The sequence below is a fragment of the Rattus rattus genome, chromosome 17 (genome assembly GCF_011064425.1).
Source record: "Rattus rattus isolate New Zealand chromosome 17, Rrattus_CSIRO_v1, whole genome shotgun sequence".
Taxonomy (NCBI): domain Eukaryota; kingdom Metazoa; phylum Chordata; class Mammalia; order Rodentia; family Muridae; genus Rattus; species Rattus rattus.
The window spans coordinates 12,430,759-12,445,004 of NC_046170.1; the positions used below are offsets into that span (position 1 = coordinate 12,430,759).

Consider the following 14,246-nt stretch of genomic DNA (forward strand, 5'->3'; position numbering starts at 1 on the left):
TTGGGGGAGAAGAAAGCAGATAACTGCCCAAAACATGTACTCAAGTCCAGAAAGAAAATCAGGGCCTTTTCACCCAAGCATAGACCAGGACTCAAATGAACGTAGTGGTTGGAAGGTCTTTGTGCATGTTCAGAGACATCTGATTTGAGCCTAGAACTGCTGCTCAGCCCTACAGCCCCTTGGAAAAGTTATCTAACACCTAAGAACCTTGCTTCCTTTGGCCAGAAAACAGGAATGCTCATGGTCCCTTGTGCAGTAGCTGTGAAGTTGGAATTAGCATAGGCACAGCCATGCCACATAATTTTTTTGTGCCTCGTTAAGAGAAAACTTTAGACCAATTAAATTTTATCGAGTTTAATTTTTGCAAAGAACAGTTCACAAATTGGGACACCCCAGAAGCCAAACAAGTTCAGAGAAACCCCAGGGCTGCCATAGTTGGGTGATATTTATAGTGCAGGGAAGAAAAAAAAAAAAACCTGCAGTCTAGAAACAGCTCGGTCGTTTCCAGCTGGGGTGTCTGCTTTATTTGAATAGCTTTGAACAGGTGGCAGCCTATGATTAACTGAAGCCCAGCTGCTGTGATTGGCTAAGCATACTCCTAAGTTAGGGCTTTAGTTTATTTACATGCTACTAGGTTGCAGTTCATCACAGGATTCAAGTCTGCAAGTACAGAAGGCTTCTCAGGCCAAATTTGGTGTTTAACAAATTTTAAAAACTGTAAGAACCGAACCGCAGAAGCAAGAAAGAAGGCCAGTTAGTCAAGCCAGACACACTTGTCTTCCAGAAGATGAGCAAATACACAGAGCAACTGGTACTTCTAAGGGCACCAAAAGATATGTCACTAATCTATCACAGCACTCATAGCACTAAAAAGGGCAGCCACTTCTGCATGTGTCAATACAGACATCATTAATCGAGTACAGCACTCTCAGTTCTAAGACACAGTATAGCCAATCATATTTATGTGTACCAAGGCAGACATCACTAATCTATCTCACTCTGAGTCTGGAATTGGCAGTATGGTCTTTCTCAACATTACATTCTCTTTGGCTAGGAACAATACTGAACCATACATTTGGCCAACTTTTTAGCCATATAGGGCAAGGTATGGAGGCAGTGGACTATAGCTCTAGGGTTCTCAATCTCAGATATATAGTGGAGTCACCTGTGTATTTCTGAAAGGATCTTGGCATTCAGATTTTCTCAAGTCTCCTCAGGTAACACAATATCTGTTGGGTCACTTTCTTTTCAGGACTCATTTTCACAAAGGACAAAAACTTGGACAGAGAGACACGGGCTGAATACAAGATCGTGGTGGAAGCACAAGATGCCCAGGGTCTGCGGGGAGAGTCAGGCACAGCCACTGTGCTGATCAGATTGGAAGACATCAATGACAACTTCCCCATCTTTACTCAGTGTAAGCCCCTCTCATAGGCCCTTAAATAGACAGGGGCTGAGACGATCCAGATTCAGTGATTTGGGAGCTCTCAGACAGTGCCCCAAATCGCTCTACTTCTTGCCATATCCCAGGGCACTTCTGAAGCCAGAGTATAGAGACCCTGGTGCATCCTAATGCCTTGCTCTCCAGGTCACCCAACTGTCCACTGCTGAGTCCTTCACAGACCAGGTTTTTTAAAAAAAAAAAATCACAGCCCCGCTGATGGCACTGCAATGCTTCAAGTCCCATTGTGAGACAAAAGCAATTTCACCCAGATCCTCTGAGACTGAGGGCCCAGCTATAAAATCCCAGAAAATAGGGAACAACCAAAGCCTGCTGTAAACATGCCTACAAATTGATGTTCCCTTTAGAAACTGTGTGTCAAGAGCTTTTCCTGTGTCCCGAGTGAGAGAGGCAGGAAAAGTAAGTTGGTATGTTCATGGAACCCACTAGCTATGTGGAAATTCAGGCCTCAGCTGACCCCCAAATTATCTAGTTCTAAAGTAGCTCTATTACTTCCTAAAGGCAAGATTTGTCTCTCTTGTCTATTGATGTTCCAATGTACAGAATGAGCTAACTCCCTGCTAGCTTGACAGATGGGCAAAAGGCAAGGCAGGCCTCCTTATCTTGGGACCCAGAATCACACAATCCTAAGTTTCTTGCCTGTTTTCTGTAGCAAAATATGGTTTGATACCCAGATAGGTGGCAGCAGATGCCTGTGACCCTAGCATTGAAGAGACAGAGACAGGAGATTTGCAAGTTCAAACCCACCTTGGGCTACAGAGCAAGCCTCAATCTCAAAATTCCAAAGGCTAGGGGTATAGTTCAGTGATAGAGTGCTTGCCTAGCCTGGGTAAAAGACCCTTGGTAAAATTTTTATTGTTTGTGTGTGCATACGTGCATGCATGTGTATGATATTATGATGGGACAATGTGTGCATGTGGGTGTGTGTGTGTGTGTGTGTGTGTGTGTGTGTGTGTGTGTGTGTATGTGTGATAATATGAAGAGACAATTGTCTTATCTATCGCATTAACTCTTTGTGGTATCCTATGCTCATCTCATCAGCCACATACACATTTTCGGTGCCTGAAGATATCCGTGTGGGCAAGCCCTTGGGCTCTCTGTCCGTTGAGGACCCAGATGAGCCTCAGAACCGGATGACCAAATACAGTATCATGCAGGGCGAGTACAGGGACACCTTCACCATTGAGACAGACCCCAACCGTAATGAGGGTATCATCAAACCCACAAAGGTACGTGGACCTGCAGAACTGAATCCATTCATGGGCTGTGGACTTTGCAGTATCCAAAGGACATGCTCAGGGATCACTTCTGAGCCACAGGCCATTGAAGGAGTATGCTCTTGTTCAGCTCAGAGTTGGCCAGGAGCTCCTGGAGACTATAGCCCACAGTCTCAGCCTGAGTCGTTCCAGAGATACAGCAGAGGCAATACTGTGGGTGTGAAATGTTTATCTGGGCAGTAATCCCTAGAAGCCTCAGGCGCAAGGATAGGTGGCAATCACTGATAAACAGGTACAAGTGGAGCCCAGAGTATGTCTCAGAATTGCAGCAGGAAGATCGGGCTCTGGGCTAAGCAGCCACAAACCCTGCAGTGCTGACAGACAACACTTGTTCTAGTCTCATTTCTCATGTTGTGATAAAATAACCTTGACCAAAAGCAACATTGGAGAAGAAAGAGTGTTTTTGATTTACAATTCCAAGTTGAGTCCATTGTTAAGGAAAAGTCACAGTGGCAGGAACTTGAGATAACTGGTCACATCACATCCACAGTCAAAATCAGAAGGAAATGAATGCACTCAGCTAGTTTTCTCCTCTCATACAGTTCAGGACCAGGCCTAGGGAATGGTGCTGCCCACAATGGACTGGGTCTTCCCATTCCATTAACAATCAAGATAATCCCCCACAGACAAACCCATACGTAACCTGATCTAGACAGTTCCTCAGTTGAGGTTCCCTTCTCAGGTGATTTCAGATTATACAGCAAGTTGACATTTAAAAACTCACCAGCACTGTGCCCCCAACATTAACTCCCTGTGTCCCAATAGTAGAAATCTATCAGCATATATGTAAAGAATGTATGCCTAAGGGCACAAGTAGCCATGAACAGTGGTTTCTGTGACAGCAAGCAGTCTGACTTACTGAATCTAGAAGAGGAGGGAGAGGAAGGAGCCTTATGCTTCCAGAATTTTAAAGTAGAGGACTGAGAATGCACAGACAGCCACCAGAGTCCACAAAGCTCTCAGACAATAGGGAAGATAGGCATACAAACAACAACAAAAAATGTAACTGGTGTATTCAAGGCTGCACAAGAATGCCAGACAGGAAGGTGTTGCCTCTTGCTGAGAAGGTCTCTTACTAACTGCTCGACAGCAAATTACTACTCATTCCTCAGGATGAACAGGAAGAAATTTGCTAGGCAAACACAGAAGTCTCTTGAGCAAAACCAGGAAAGTTACTCCCTTTGAACAGAACCACTAGGCTATTGCCCCCTTGAGAGAAGGACTGGGACTGGGCATGTCCTTGATTCATAGAACAGGCTCAGGTACAGAGGTGGTACCAGTCAAACGAAATGGGCTAAAGCCAGTCACTATACTTCCTGCCCATGCAGCCCCTGGACTATGAACTCATCCAGCAGTACACGTTCCACATCGAGGCCACAGACCCCACTATCAGACTCGGATACCTGAGCAGCACTGCGGGCAAAAACAAAGCCAAGATCATCATCAATGTCCTAGATGTGGATGAGCCCCCTGTCTTCCAGCGACGCTTCTACCACTTCCACCTGCCCGAAAACAAGAAGAAACCACTGATTGGCACTGTGGTGGCCAAAGACCCCGACAAGGCTCAACGCAGCATCGGGTAAAGAAGTGTGGGCATGAAGTGATGATGCCATGGTGATCCTAGCATGGTCATTCTTATGCCTAATGGTCTCAGACTAAGGCTCAGAGAAGGACAAGGTCTTGCCAAAACTCCATGGAAAGATGCTGAGGCTAAACCTTGGCTCTTTCTACTAACACCCTTCTCCCACCAGCTCCTGTCTTGTCTCTCTTGTCTGGTCCAGGCCATCCTCTGTTCTTTAAAGGACTTTGGACCTTGACTTACATAGTTCCTGTCTAATGAGGCCATCGAAAGGAATGGCTTACCTGAAGCCCTATCACCAAAACTAGTTTAGAGAGATGTCTCCCAAGACACAAAGTCTATAAAGAGATCTATGGTAGTTCCTGCTCCCACCAGGTTCTTGGGTGGCCTGAGTATTCTTTCCTTCCCTTCATGGCCACACAAATGTACCAATGCACTGATGCTGCGTTTGTTGTCACTGTTTGTGTTTTCGCTGCTGTTTTCCTTGGATCATGTTCCACACAGTCCATCAATACTTGTTCCTAGTTCATTTCCCATTACTACAACTTCATAGCATGGGTTGGATAATTTATGAGCCACAGAGCTCTATTTATCTTAAGGGTCTAAAGGCTTGGAAATCCAAGGGCATGGTGCCAGCACCTGATTGCCGTCTAATGAGGTTTTACTTGCTGTAACATGGTGAGACCTAATAGCTTGCCGGTGTAGGTCTTTCTTCACCTTCTTATGAAGCCACTAATCCACCGTGGGGGCCCCTCATGACCCAATCCTAATCCTAATGGTAATTACCTCCCAAGAGCTTAATCTCCAAATACCACAAATACATGCATCTGTGGATAGAGTTTCTAATACGTGGACTTTGGAGGGTGTGGAATGAGACATTCAGCCCCATGTCCTTGTTCCTCTGTCTTAACTAAATGTCCCTCCTCTACCCTCTGGGACAAAGGGAATACATAGATCTGCTCAGACTTCCTAATATTTGGTAGTAAGAATGAATTCAATCCAATCCAATTTTATCCCACACATGAAGCCAGCTGTGCCAGGCCTGTTGACTAAACGTCATTATTTCATCATGGCGTTATATATTTAAGTTCTTACCCATCCTTGACCCTATCTCTGAATTCCCCACTCTGCCTGCTCCTCTGTGACACTCTGCTTCAATGCAATGGCTTTCTGCTGACGCGAACCCTTCTCTCTCTGTACTTTTATCTAATCTGAAATGACCATTCTCGCACTCGAGTATATTTTTTCTCCTTTTTTTTAAAGATAGGGTCTATGTAGCCCCAACTGGCCTTGAACTGCTGTAATCCTATCACTTCCTCTTTAGTACCAAAATTACAGCATACATTCCACCACACTTGGCTTCATAAAAATAGTTTTCATATAGTTTTAAAACAAGTTTATATCCTAATGAGGTATTTTTTATTTTATTCCTCTTTTCTGCCTTTATTCTGTGTGTAAGAGGTGGTATGTGCCGCAGCACAAATGTGGAGGTCAGAAGTAACCCATGGGAGTCGGTTTTCTCTTTGGACCATGTGAGACCGTGGAATAGAACTCAGGTTATCAGGCTTGGCCACAGATACCTTTGCCCACTGAGCCGTTTTGACAACCCAAGAATTGATTTTATATATCGATTTTAGAAAATCTTTACTTACAATACAAACACTGGTCAAGAGCCTCCCAAGCACCCTACCTTTCAGACCACACCCCCAGGCTTCTGCTACCTTCTCCCCCACCCCCACCCCCATTTTCAGACAGGGTCTCAGTAAGTGGACCAATCCAGCCATGAACTCACACTATGGCACAGACAGATCTTGAGGTTTCTGCCTCAGCTTCCTGGAATTTCAGGCCTGCATCACCAGGCCTGGCAGTATTAGGTCTTCTTGTTGAGAACAAAGCAAGCCTTTCCACTTTGGGTCCACCTCACACATGTGGGGACCCAATCTCACTGTCATCCATTCCAAGTGATTTATAATTATAACCTTGGCTGTTTCTTTGGTTGGAGACTTTATTGACTTGGGTTTGCTTGGTTTGGTTTTCTTGTACTAGTGCTGTGGGGATTGAGGGTGGTCTAACATGTTCTGTGATATAATACAGTTGTATTTCGCCCATTTTCTTTTTACCGAAATATCAATACTTCTGTATTTTAATTTTTCTGTCCAGTTAACTAAGATCTACCACTATTTTACCTTCATTTATGACCTATAACTTCTTTGTCCAGTGCAAGGGCTAGAAGCCAGGGTCTGTGCACACAGAGCCAGTGCTCCACAGCTGAGCTCAGGACCTGCAATTCTGCACCTCTGTGAAGCCATCTAGTTTGTTCTTCTCGTGCTTTTGGTCCCCAGTGCCACGCCATGTGACGTTAAGCTTGCCCATCCTGTTTGCTTGTTGTTTCTGTTTGATAAATTCTTTTACTTCTGACTTTTGTAGATTGCATGGCTTTAAGCTGTCTCTTGAAAACAGCACTCAGTTGGGCTGGCTTTTTAATCTCAACAGAATTTGTGTTCGGCCTGCTTGTTGTTTTCATCATCAGTACTGGGCTTGATCTCACTTGTCTTGTTTTATATTTCCTATTTCTCAGATGGGACAGGTTTTCCTCTTGTGCCTTATCTTTCTATAACCCTCTTTTTTCCTCATAGACATTTGACCGCAGATTTACTTCTGTCTACAAAATCTTAAATGTTTTCTAATGAAAAGCATCAGTCACACATGCACCAACAACTTCATTTCAGTTCCTCCCAAATCAGGTTTCTACGTTTGATTAGGACAACTTTTAAAGCTTAAAAACAATTTCTTCTTTGCAAAAGCAGAACCTATCTTTGTGAATGATGTACTTGTACAATCTCCAGGTCATAGACTTTTCTTCAAAAGTTCCACCAGTGTGTTCTAGCATTCACCTTTGTGGGAACATCTGGAGTGGGTCTAATTTCCCTTTCCTCTTAGGGAATCTACTTTTCGTTCGTGAGAGTCTGAACCCTTCAGTTTTCTCACATCACTGGGACATTCAAAGGACTAACAGAATATGCCTAATTATTGCTATTTTTTATAGTTATGTCCAAATATTGCTTAATCTGTAGACATAGGCCTTCTTCCTATCAAAAAAACATATTATATTTTGTGTTACTTTTTTTGCCATGGCTTTTCAGTAGTAGCAACAACCTTCTCTCTCTCTCTGTCTCTCTCTCTCTCTCTCTCTCTCTCTCTCTCTCTCTCTCTCTCTCTCTCTCTCTCTCTCACACACACACACACACACACACACACACACACACACACACACATTCCAACTGCAGTGTAGGTGATTTTAAAGTTACTTAGTTTGAAATGCAGCTGGGTGGAGTCTTGGGTACCCCATCCAATCATAAGATAACACATCCTTCAGGTCAAGCATCCTCCTGCTCGTGGGAACATGTACAGGCCACTCACTTGGGGTGGTAAGTGTAGGGAACACTAGAAAGCGGTATGCGGAAGGATACAGGGGTCAAATTCTCTGTCATGGTGAGGACTTTGGAAACAGCAAGGGACAAGGAAAGCCATGAACCCGTTTCTCCTGACAGATACTCCATCCGCAAGACCAGTGACAGAGGCCAATACTTCCGAATAACCAAACAAGGGAACATCTATAATGAGAAAGAACTGGACAGAGAAACCCACGCCTGGTATAACCTGACTGTAGAGGCCAACGAATTGGATTCTAGGGGTGAGTGGCCCCACTTTCCAAGCTACCTGGGCCCTTTCTTTTCCTTCATTCTTTCAAAACCGACATGATTCTTCATTCCAGACCTCTAAATGTATTCTAAGGGCCCCAGGGAAACATTCTCTGACTGGGGTAGGTTGACCTTCCATTTCTAAATGTGCTCCGTGGACCACCATCATATAGAGCACCCAAAACCTTGTCGGAAGGACAGAATAATAAGAGTACCACCTTAGACCGAATGCATCATAGTTTAAGAAGCTCCGTGATAAAACACACTGTTCAAGGGTCTCTGTGATGAGCACATGCTACACACAGACTTTCTGAGGGTTTGGTCCAGAGAACACAGAGAGCCCCGAAGGCTGTGCATGGAACAAATGCTGCACGATTCTTAGTGTCAAACACACTTGGCAAACACTCCTTTGTGCGCAAAAAAAGTTATGTGTGCACCAGTGAAAGAGCCAAGAAGCAGCTCTCAAAGGTAGAGATTATAAGGTTCTGCAACAATTGGTATGAATTCTGACAGAAGTAAGGGGAGTTGTAACAATCACCCAGCAAACTAGTGTTCGATTTCCCACAGCAACCAGGTCCCATGGGGGTTCCTGAGAGGGGACAACATTACTTTAAAAAGTGCATGATTATGTGTCTGATTGCATTGTTTTAATCAATTGTATCTGTTTGCTTGATTTAACTTTTACAACCTCTGCTTTTGCTCAACCTTTTCTTCAGATGTGCTAGGAGGATGGTTAGCTCTTGAATTCTTATCAGCAAGTTTGCTTACATATGAAGGTCTACCCCCCCCCTTGTCCTCCTCCCATTCTAATGCCATCTTTGGCCTTTCCTCCTAAAAAAAAAAAAAAAGGCCTCTCCACCACACTTTGGCCCAGGACTGTCCATCAAAACATCTTCAGAGGCCAGCATCAGCTGGGCCCAGGATAATGACAAGCTGTCTCCCCTGCAGGTAACCCTGTAGGTAAAGAATCCATTGTACAGGTTTACATTGAAGTTTTGGATGAGAATGACAACGCCCCAGAATTTGCCCAGCCCTACGAACCTAAAGTATGTGAGAATGCTGCCCAGGGCAAGGTGAGTCGGCCTCGAGTGGAGGAGATGGGGGACCAGGAAGTAGTGTGTTTTCACTACTTTTGCACACAACAATCACGGTAGATGACTTGGGAGAAAACCTTCCTGCCCACCTAGAGTTGCCTAAGTATAAAGTAACTACATAACAACCCTGAATAAAGTGCTATTCCCATTTTTCAGGCAGAGAAATGGAGGCTCTGGGAGGGTCTGAAGAATAGGTCAGGGATACATGAGTGCAGGACGGTAGTAAGACAAAGTGTCTTGGGAGGAGACCATAGTGCCGCAGGTGACAGGCAGCCACAGTCATGTCTAAACCCGTCCTTGAACCCGGAAACCACACTGATCCTTCCCCATCTCTCACATTCCAGCTGGTAGTGCAGATCTCTGCAACAGACAAGGACGTGGTGCCAGTAAACACAAAGTTTAAGTTTGCCCTGAAGAATGAGGACAGCAACTTCACCCTCATCAACAATCACGGTAAGCCGCAGAGCAGGCAGTCGGCTCTTAGAAGGTCAGAGGTGTCGGTTAAAAGTCTTGAAGCACTAAGATCAAGTACTAGACCAACATGGGGTGACAGGTCTCCAGAGGGTCTTTTAAGTTATGGAGTGTTCTGTACAACTTTCACCATATAGATTGCACAGTTGGTCTATGTTGTAGTTGAAGCCTCCTGGCCAGGCTTCATGGTCCATAGGACATGGTCCAGAGGGTCACCATTACCCTAAAGAGGCTTCATTGAAGAGAAACACGGAATGGATACAGGGATGCAGGCAGCCAGTTCAGCCAAACTATCTAAAGGCTCCTTCTAATACTGGGATCATTCCAAAGATCCCAAACTTTGAAATAGGAAGTCATAAACCCCAGAAATGTGATGAGCTTTGTTGCAGTTCAGCTAGAACGGGTATCCACCATAAAGTGTTCCCTGAAAGGATCCAGTCCACCAATCACATCATATTACAGCATATCTATTCAGCCAATCAGAAACCACAGAGTCTTGTGAGGTCAGTAGTGGCCAGTCAGAGGCCTGGTGAAGGTCTACTTGTTAGAGTGATGACTCTGATTTAATTCCATCTGAAAGTGGCCAGGCTTCCACAGCCTCTAAGAAAAATATACACCCTTAGGTGTGACTATAGCAACTGTTCATCCGAACATGGGAGGAAATCTCCCTGTCCCTTACTGATGACACAATGAGGGTCCCATACTGAAACAGCCCATTGTCATCTTTGGGGAAAACTAGGGAAGAGGGTCCCTGAGAGTGAGGGGCATATATAGGCAATCAGCCACAGGTGCATCAAACAAGATGAGCATCATGGCCCACAGAATGAGGAAGGCAGCCATGCTGTGCTGACAGTTAATGACTCAACTCAATACTCAGAAAATGTCATTGCAAAAATACCCGTCATCCCATTCCCTTTGTGTACCTTGAACGAACTAAGAACTGGGATCCATTATGGAAAGTTTAGGAGCTACCCCAAACTCATATCCCATGTGCAACAGGAAGCAGGTCTGTTGGTCTCAGAGTTGTTTGCATACAAATGTTCTACATATAGGAGTCTCTCATTTCTCCCAATTTGCTTTTGGCTGTGTGGCTAAGTCCTCTGACCATTAGTGTTACAACCTCCCAGGAACCAACAAAAAAAAAAAAAAAAAAAAAAAAAGTAGACCATCTCTCCTTTGCCCATAGCCACTGAGTACTGAATAGCAGTGACAGCAGTGTGTGTGTGTGTGTGTGTGTGTGTGTGTGTGTGTCTGTGTGTGTCTCTGTGTGTGTCTGTGTGTGTGTGTGTGTGTGTGTCTGTGTGTCTGTGTGTATGTAAAACAATACAGCAATGAGCTGAGCAAAAGCCCCTGTTGGGATGGGATTGGAGAAAGTGATGTGTACCCACTGACCACAGAAACAGAAAGTTGGGGTCTTACACGCTGACTTGGCCACCCTTAGACTGGGTCAAAGCAGCCACCCAAGTACATCCTCTGCAAAGGGACAAGCCTGTGCTTAAAGGGTTCAAACATGAGGCCAGGAAACAAAGAGGGCAATGAAATCACGCAGAAAGAGGCAGCTTCCCCCCATGGGACAAGAGGGCAGGTGCTCCTGGCAGAGCCTCACTCTGTGGTCTTGATGCTTGCAGACAATACCGCCAACATCACAGTCAAGTATGGACAGTTTAATCGGGAGCATACCAAGTTCCACTACCTGCCTGTGCTCATCTCCGACAACGGGATGCCCAGCCTGACTGGAACCGGCACGCTAACAGTGGCTGTGTGCAAATGCAATGAACAGGGCGACTTCACCTTCTGTGAGGAGATGGCCGCACAGGCGGGTGTCAGCATCCAGGCACTGGTAGCCATCTTTCTGTGCATCCTCACCATCACAGGTCAGTGTCTCATGGACAGGGAGGAGACATTAAGAGGGCTTCAGAGAAGAGACAGGGTTCTGGCCCTATCCTGCACTACTTTGGAGTTCACAGTTCTTGTATGTATAGGATACAGAGATATAAATAGGTAACTCTACTAACCTGGTGCTATATGGAACAAGGGAAAGGAGGATGAGCCACAAAATCATTCTTCAAGCTAACTCCATTTCAAATTAACCTGGGGCCTTGCAGTGACAGGGCCACTAGCATGTGTCAAGCACCAGGTTCAATATCACCTTCAATTTCAAAACAAAAAAGAAAATGAATCTACACTTGGCATTCCTTCATTTGCTAAATATATTTCGAGTGCATACTATATTCTGGGTGTTGTTTGGGGCACTGATGTACATTAAAACGATTGTTTACTGTATTACTCATCTATTTTGAGACAAGATCTCACTGTACAGCCCCTGACTGGCCTGGAACTCACTCTGTAGAGCATGTGGACCTCCAATTCACTTGCTTTTGCCCTCAGAGTGCTGGGATTAAAGGTGTGTGCCACCATTTCTGGCTTTAATTGTTTCTGAAATTCCTTTATAATGGAAAGTTTTGAGACCTCTAGCCTGGAATGTCACTGGAGGGTTTCTATTGCTTTTTTAGAATTCCTCCAGCATCCATTTTTGCTTTGGTTTGCATTTTTTGTTTTTTGTTTTGTTTTGCTTTTGGGTTTTTGTTTCACTTTGAGCCTTGTCACTTTTGGGGCACTTTAGGCTTCACCTAGGGTCTGACATTGCCTAAGAAACAGATCTCAGACCAGGCTTTGTGAAGAGCAAGCTGCCAGGAAAGGCATTTTACACTAGCACCCAGCAGAGTCTGACTTCTCCCGTTGAGAGTTGATGTTCCTTCTAGAAAGTACTTTCTCTATCTGTGTCAGCCCTGAGGCACACACAGAGAAGCTAGGATGTCATGAGGTACAGGCAGCCTTTGCTCCAGGCCTCTGAACTTCTCACTGTATGTGTTCATTTCCTAGACCTCTGTGCCAGAGACATTAGAGACTGACTTCTCTTTCATAAGTGATGATGACGATGACGATGATGATGATGATGATGATGGTGGTGGTGGTGGTGGTGGGTGGTGGTGGTGGTGGTGATGATGATAACGATGATGGTGATGATGATGATAACGATGATGATGATGATGATGATGATGAGATGATGATGATGATAACGATTATGGTGATGATGATGATGATGATAACGATTATGGTGATGATGATGATGGTGGTGGTGGTGATGGTGGTGGTGGTGGTGGTGGTGGTGATGATGATGATGAAAGCATTGATGCCACCCACACCACAGAATCGCATCATCGCCCTCCCAAAATACCAGCGTCACAGAGCATTCAATGTATCCACACTGCAGACAGGAAAACTGGAGCTCGGGGAGGCCAGGGTCACTCTTACTATTTAACAGATTAGTAACTAACTCAAGGCTAGAAAACTTGATAGCTTGGGCCTCATGGAGGGAGCTCTGCCACAGCTCAAGGATCAGGGGACCTTCCCACACCCATTCCCACCCAGTCTTTAGTAGGGTCAATATTATGCCACTGACTTATATTTTGGGCCAAACCAAATCTGTTTGCCCAGTCATAGTAGTGGCCCTGGGAGTCAAGGCTGATCCAATGAACCTGTCTGACCCACATCTCTTCTTCCGACTTCTTGGCTAGCAGTGATCACCTTGCTGATCTTCCTGCGGAGGCGGCTCCGGAAGCAGGCGCATGCTCATAGCAAGAGTGCGCTTGAGATTCACGAGCAGTTGGTCACCTACGACGAGGAGGGCGGTGGCGAGATGGACACCACAAGCTACGACGTGTCTGTGCTTAATTCTGTGCGCACCGGCACCAACAAGCCTCTGCGGTCCACGATGGATGCCCGGCCAGCAGTGTACACACAGGTGCAGAAGCCTCCACGACTGGCGCCTAGCCTGCACGGAGGGCCCAGAGAGATGGCCACCATGATCGAGGTGAAGAAAGAAGAGGCAGACAATGATGGCGGTGGTCCCCCCTACGATACACTGCACATCTACGGCTACGAGGGCACAGAGTCCATCGCAGAGTCCCTCAGCTCCCTGAGCACCAATTCCTCCGACTCTGACATCGACTATGACTTCCTCAATGACTGGGGACCCAGGTTCAAGATGCTGGCTGAGCTGTATGGCTCAGATCCTCAGGAAGAGCTCATCATCTAGGGTTTGTGGTCTTTGGGCCTGGGGACCCAATCTCATTGCAACCTGGATCAGACACCCGACATTGCCTTCCCTGATTTCCAAGGTGTGACACAGACTCGCCAGCCCAGCGGCCCTTGCCTGTGGGTACCAAAGACCCTCCATCCCCAAGGTAGCAAATTTCAGGTCCCTTAAATATCCAGGAACAGAAACAGAAACATATCTTATTGATGGCCACTCCAAAAAACTGGAAAAGCGAGACTAGTATTCTCTCTGGGATCCCACCCTGTCCCCACACCACCACCACCACACACACACACTCCCAATCTATTCCAGACCTCCTGTCCCTTCAAAACTGCCAAGCAAAACTGACTATGCTAAACTTCTAGTCTTCCACAAGGGTCTCCAAGCCCCTGGTAAGGCTATCTGTCTGTCTGATGGCAGAAGACTGGATGGCGTGAGCTAAGGAACAGGACTCTCAAGCCCAGTCCAGAGGGAGGCTATAACTGATCCATTATGCCTGCTCTCAGGAGGCCCAGCACTGCTGAGCCCCCCTCACATCTACCCAATGCCCAGCTACTCCCCAG

The 14,246-nt window shown here is 45.7% G+C and overlaps 1 protein-coding gene across 1 annotated transcript in view; it reads left to right on the top strand.

Moving 5' to 3' along the window:
• Cdh5 (cadherin 5) overlaps nucleotides 1-13,966 on the top strand; it is a 37,730-nt gene extending 23,764 nt beyond the window's left edge. The window contains exons 5-12 of the mRNA XM_032888002.1: nucleotides 1,253-1,417; nucleotides 2,504-2,691; nucleotides 4,068-4,318; nucleotides 7,870-8,012; nucleotides 8,968-9,092; nucleotides 9,458-9,566; nucleotides 11,213-11,458; nucleotides 13,166-13,966. Of these exons, the coding sequence (XP_032743893.1) occupies nucleotides 1,253-1,417; nucleotides 2,504-2,691; nucleotides 4,068-4,318; nucleotides 7,870-8,012; nucleotides 8,968-9,092; nucleotides 9,458-9,566; nucleotides 11,213-11,458; nucleotides 13,166-13,683 (1,745 nt within the window). The 3' untranslated portion in view covers nucleotides 13,684-13,966. The remainder of the gene's footprint in view (nucleotides 1-1,252; nucleotides 1,418-2,503; nucleotides 2,692-4,067; nucleotides 4,319-7,869; nucleotides 8,013-8,967; nucleotides 9,093-9,457; nucleotides 9,567-11,212; nucleotides 11,459-13,165) is intronic.
• Nucleotides 13,967-14,246: the final 280 nt, after the last annotated feature.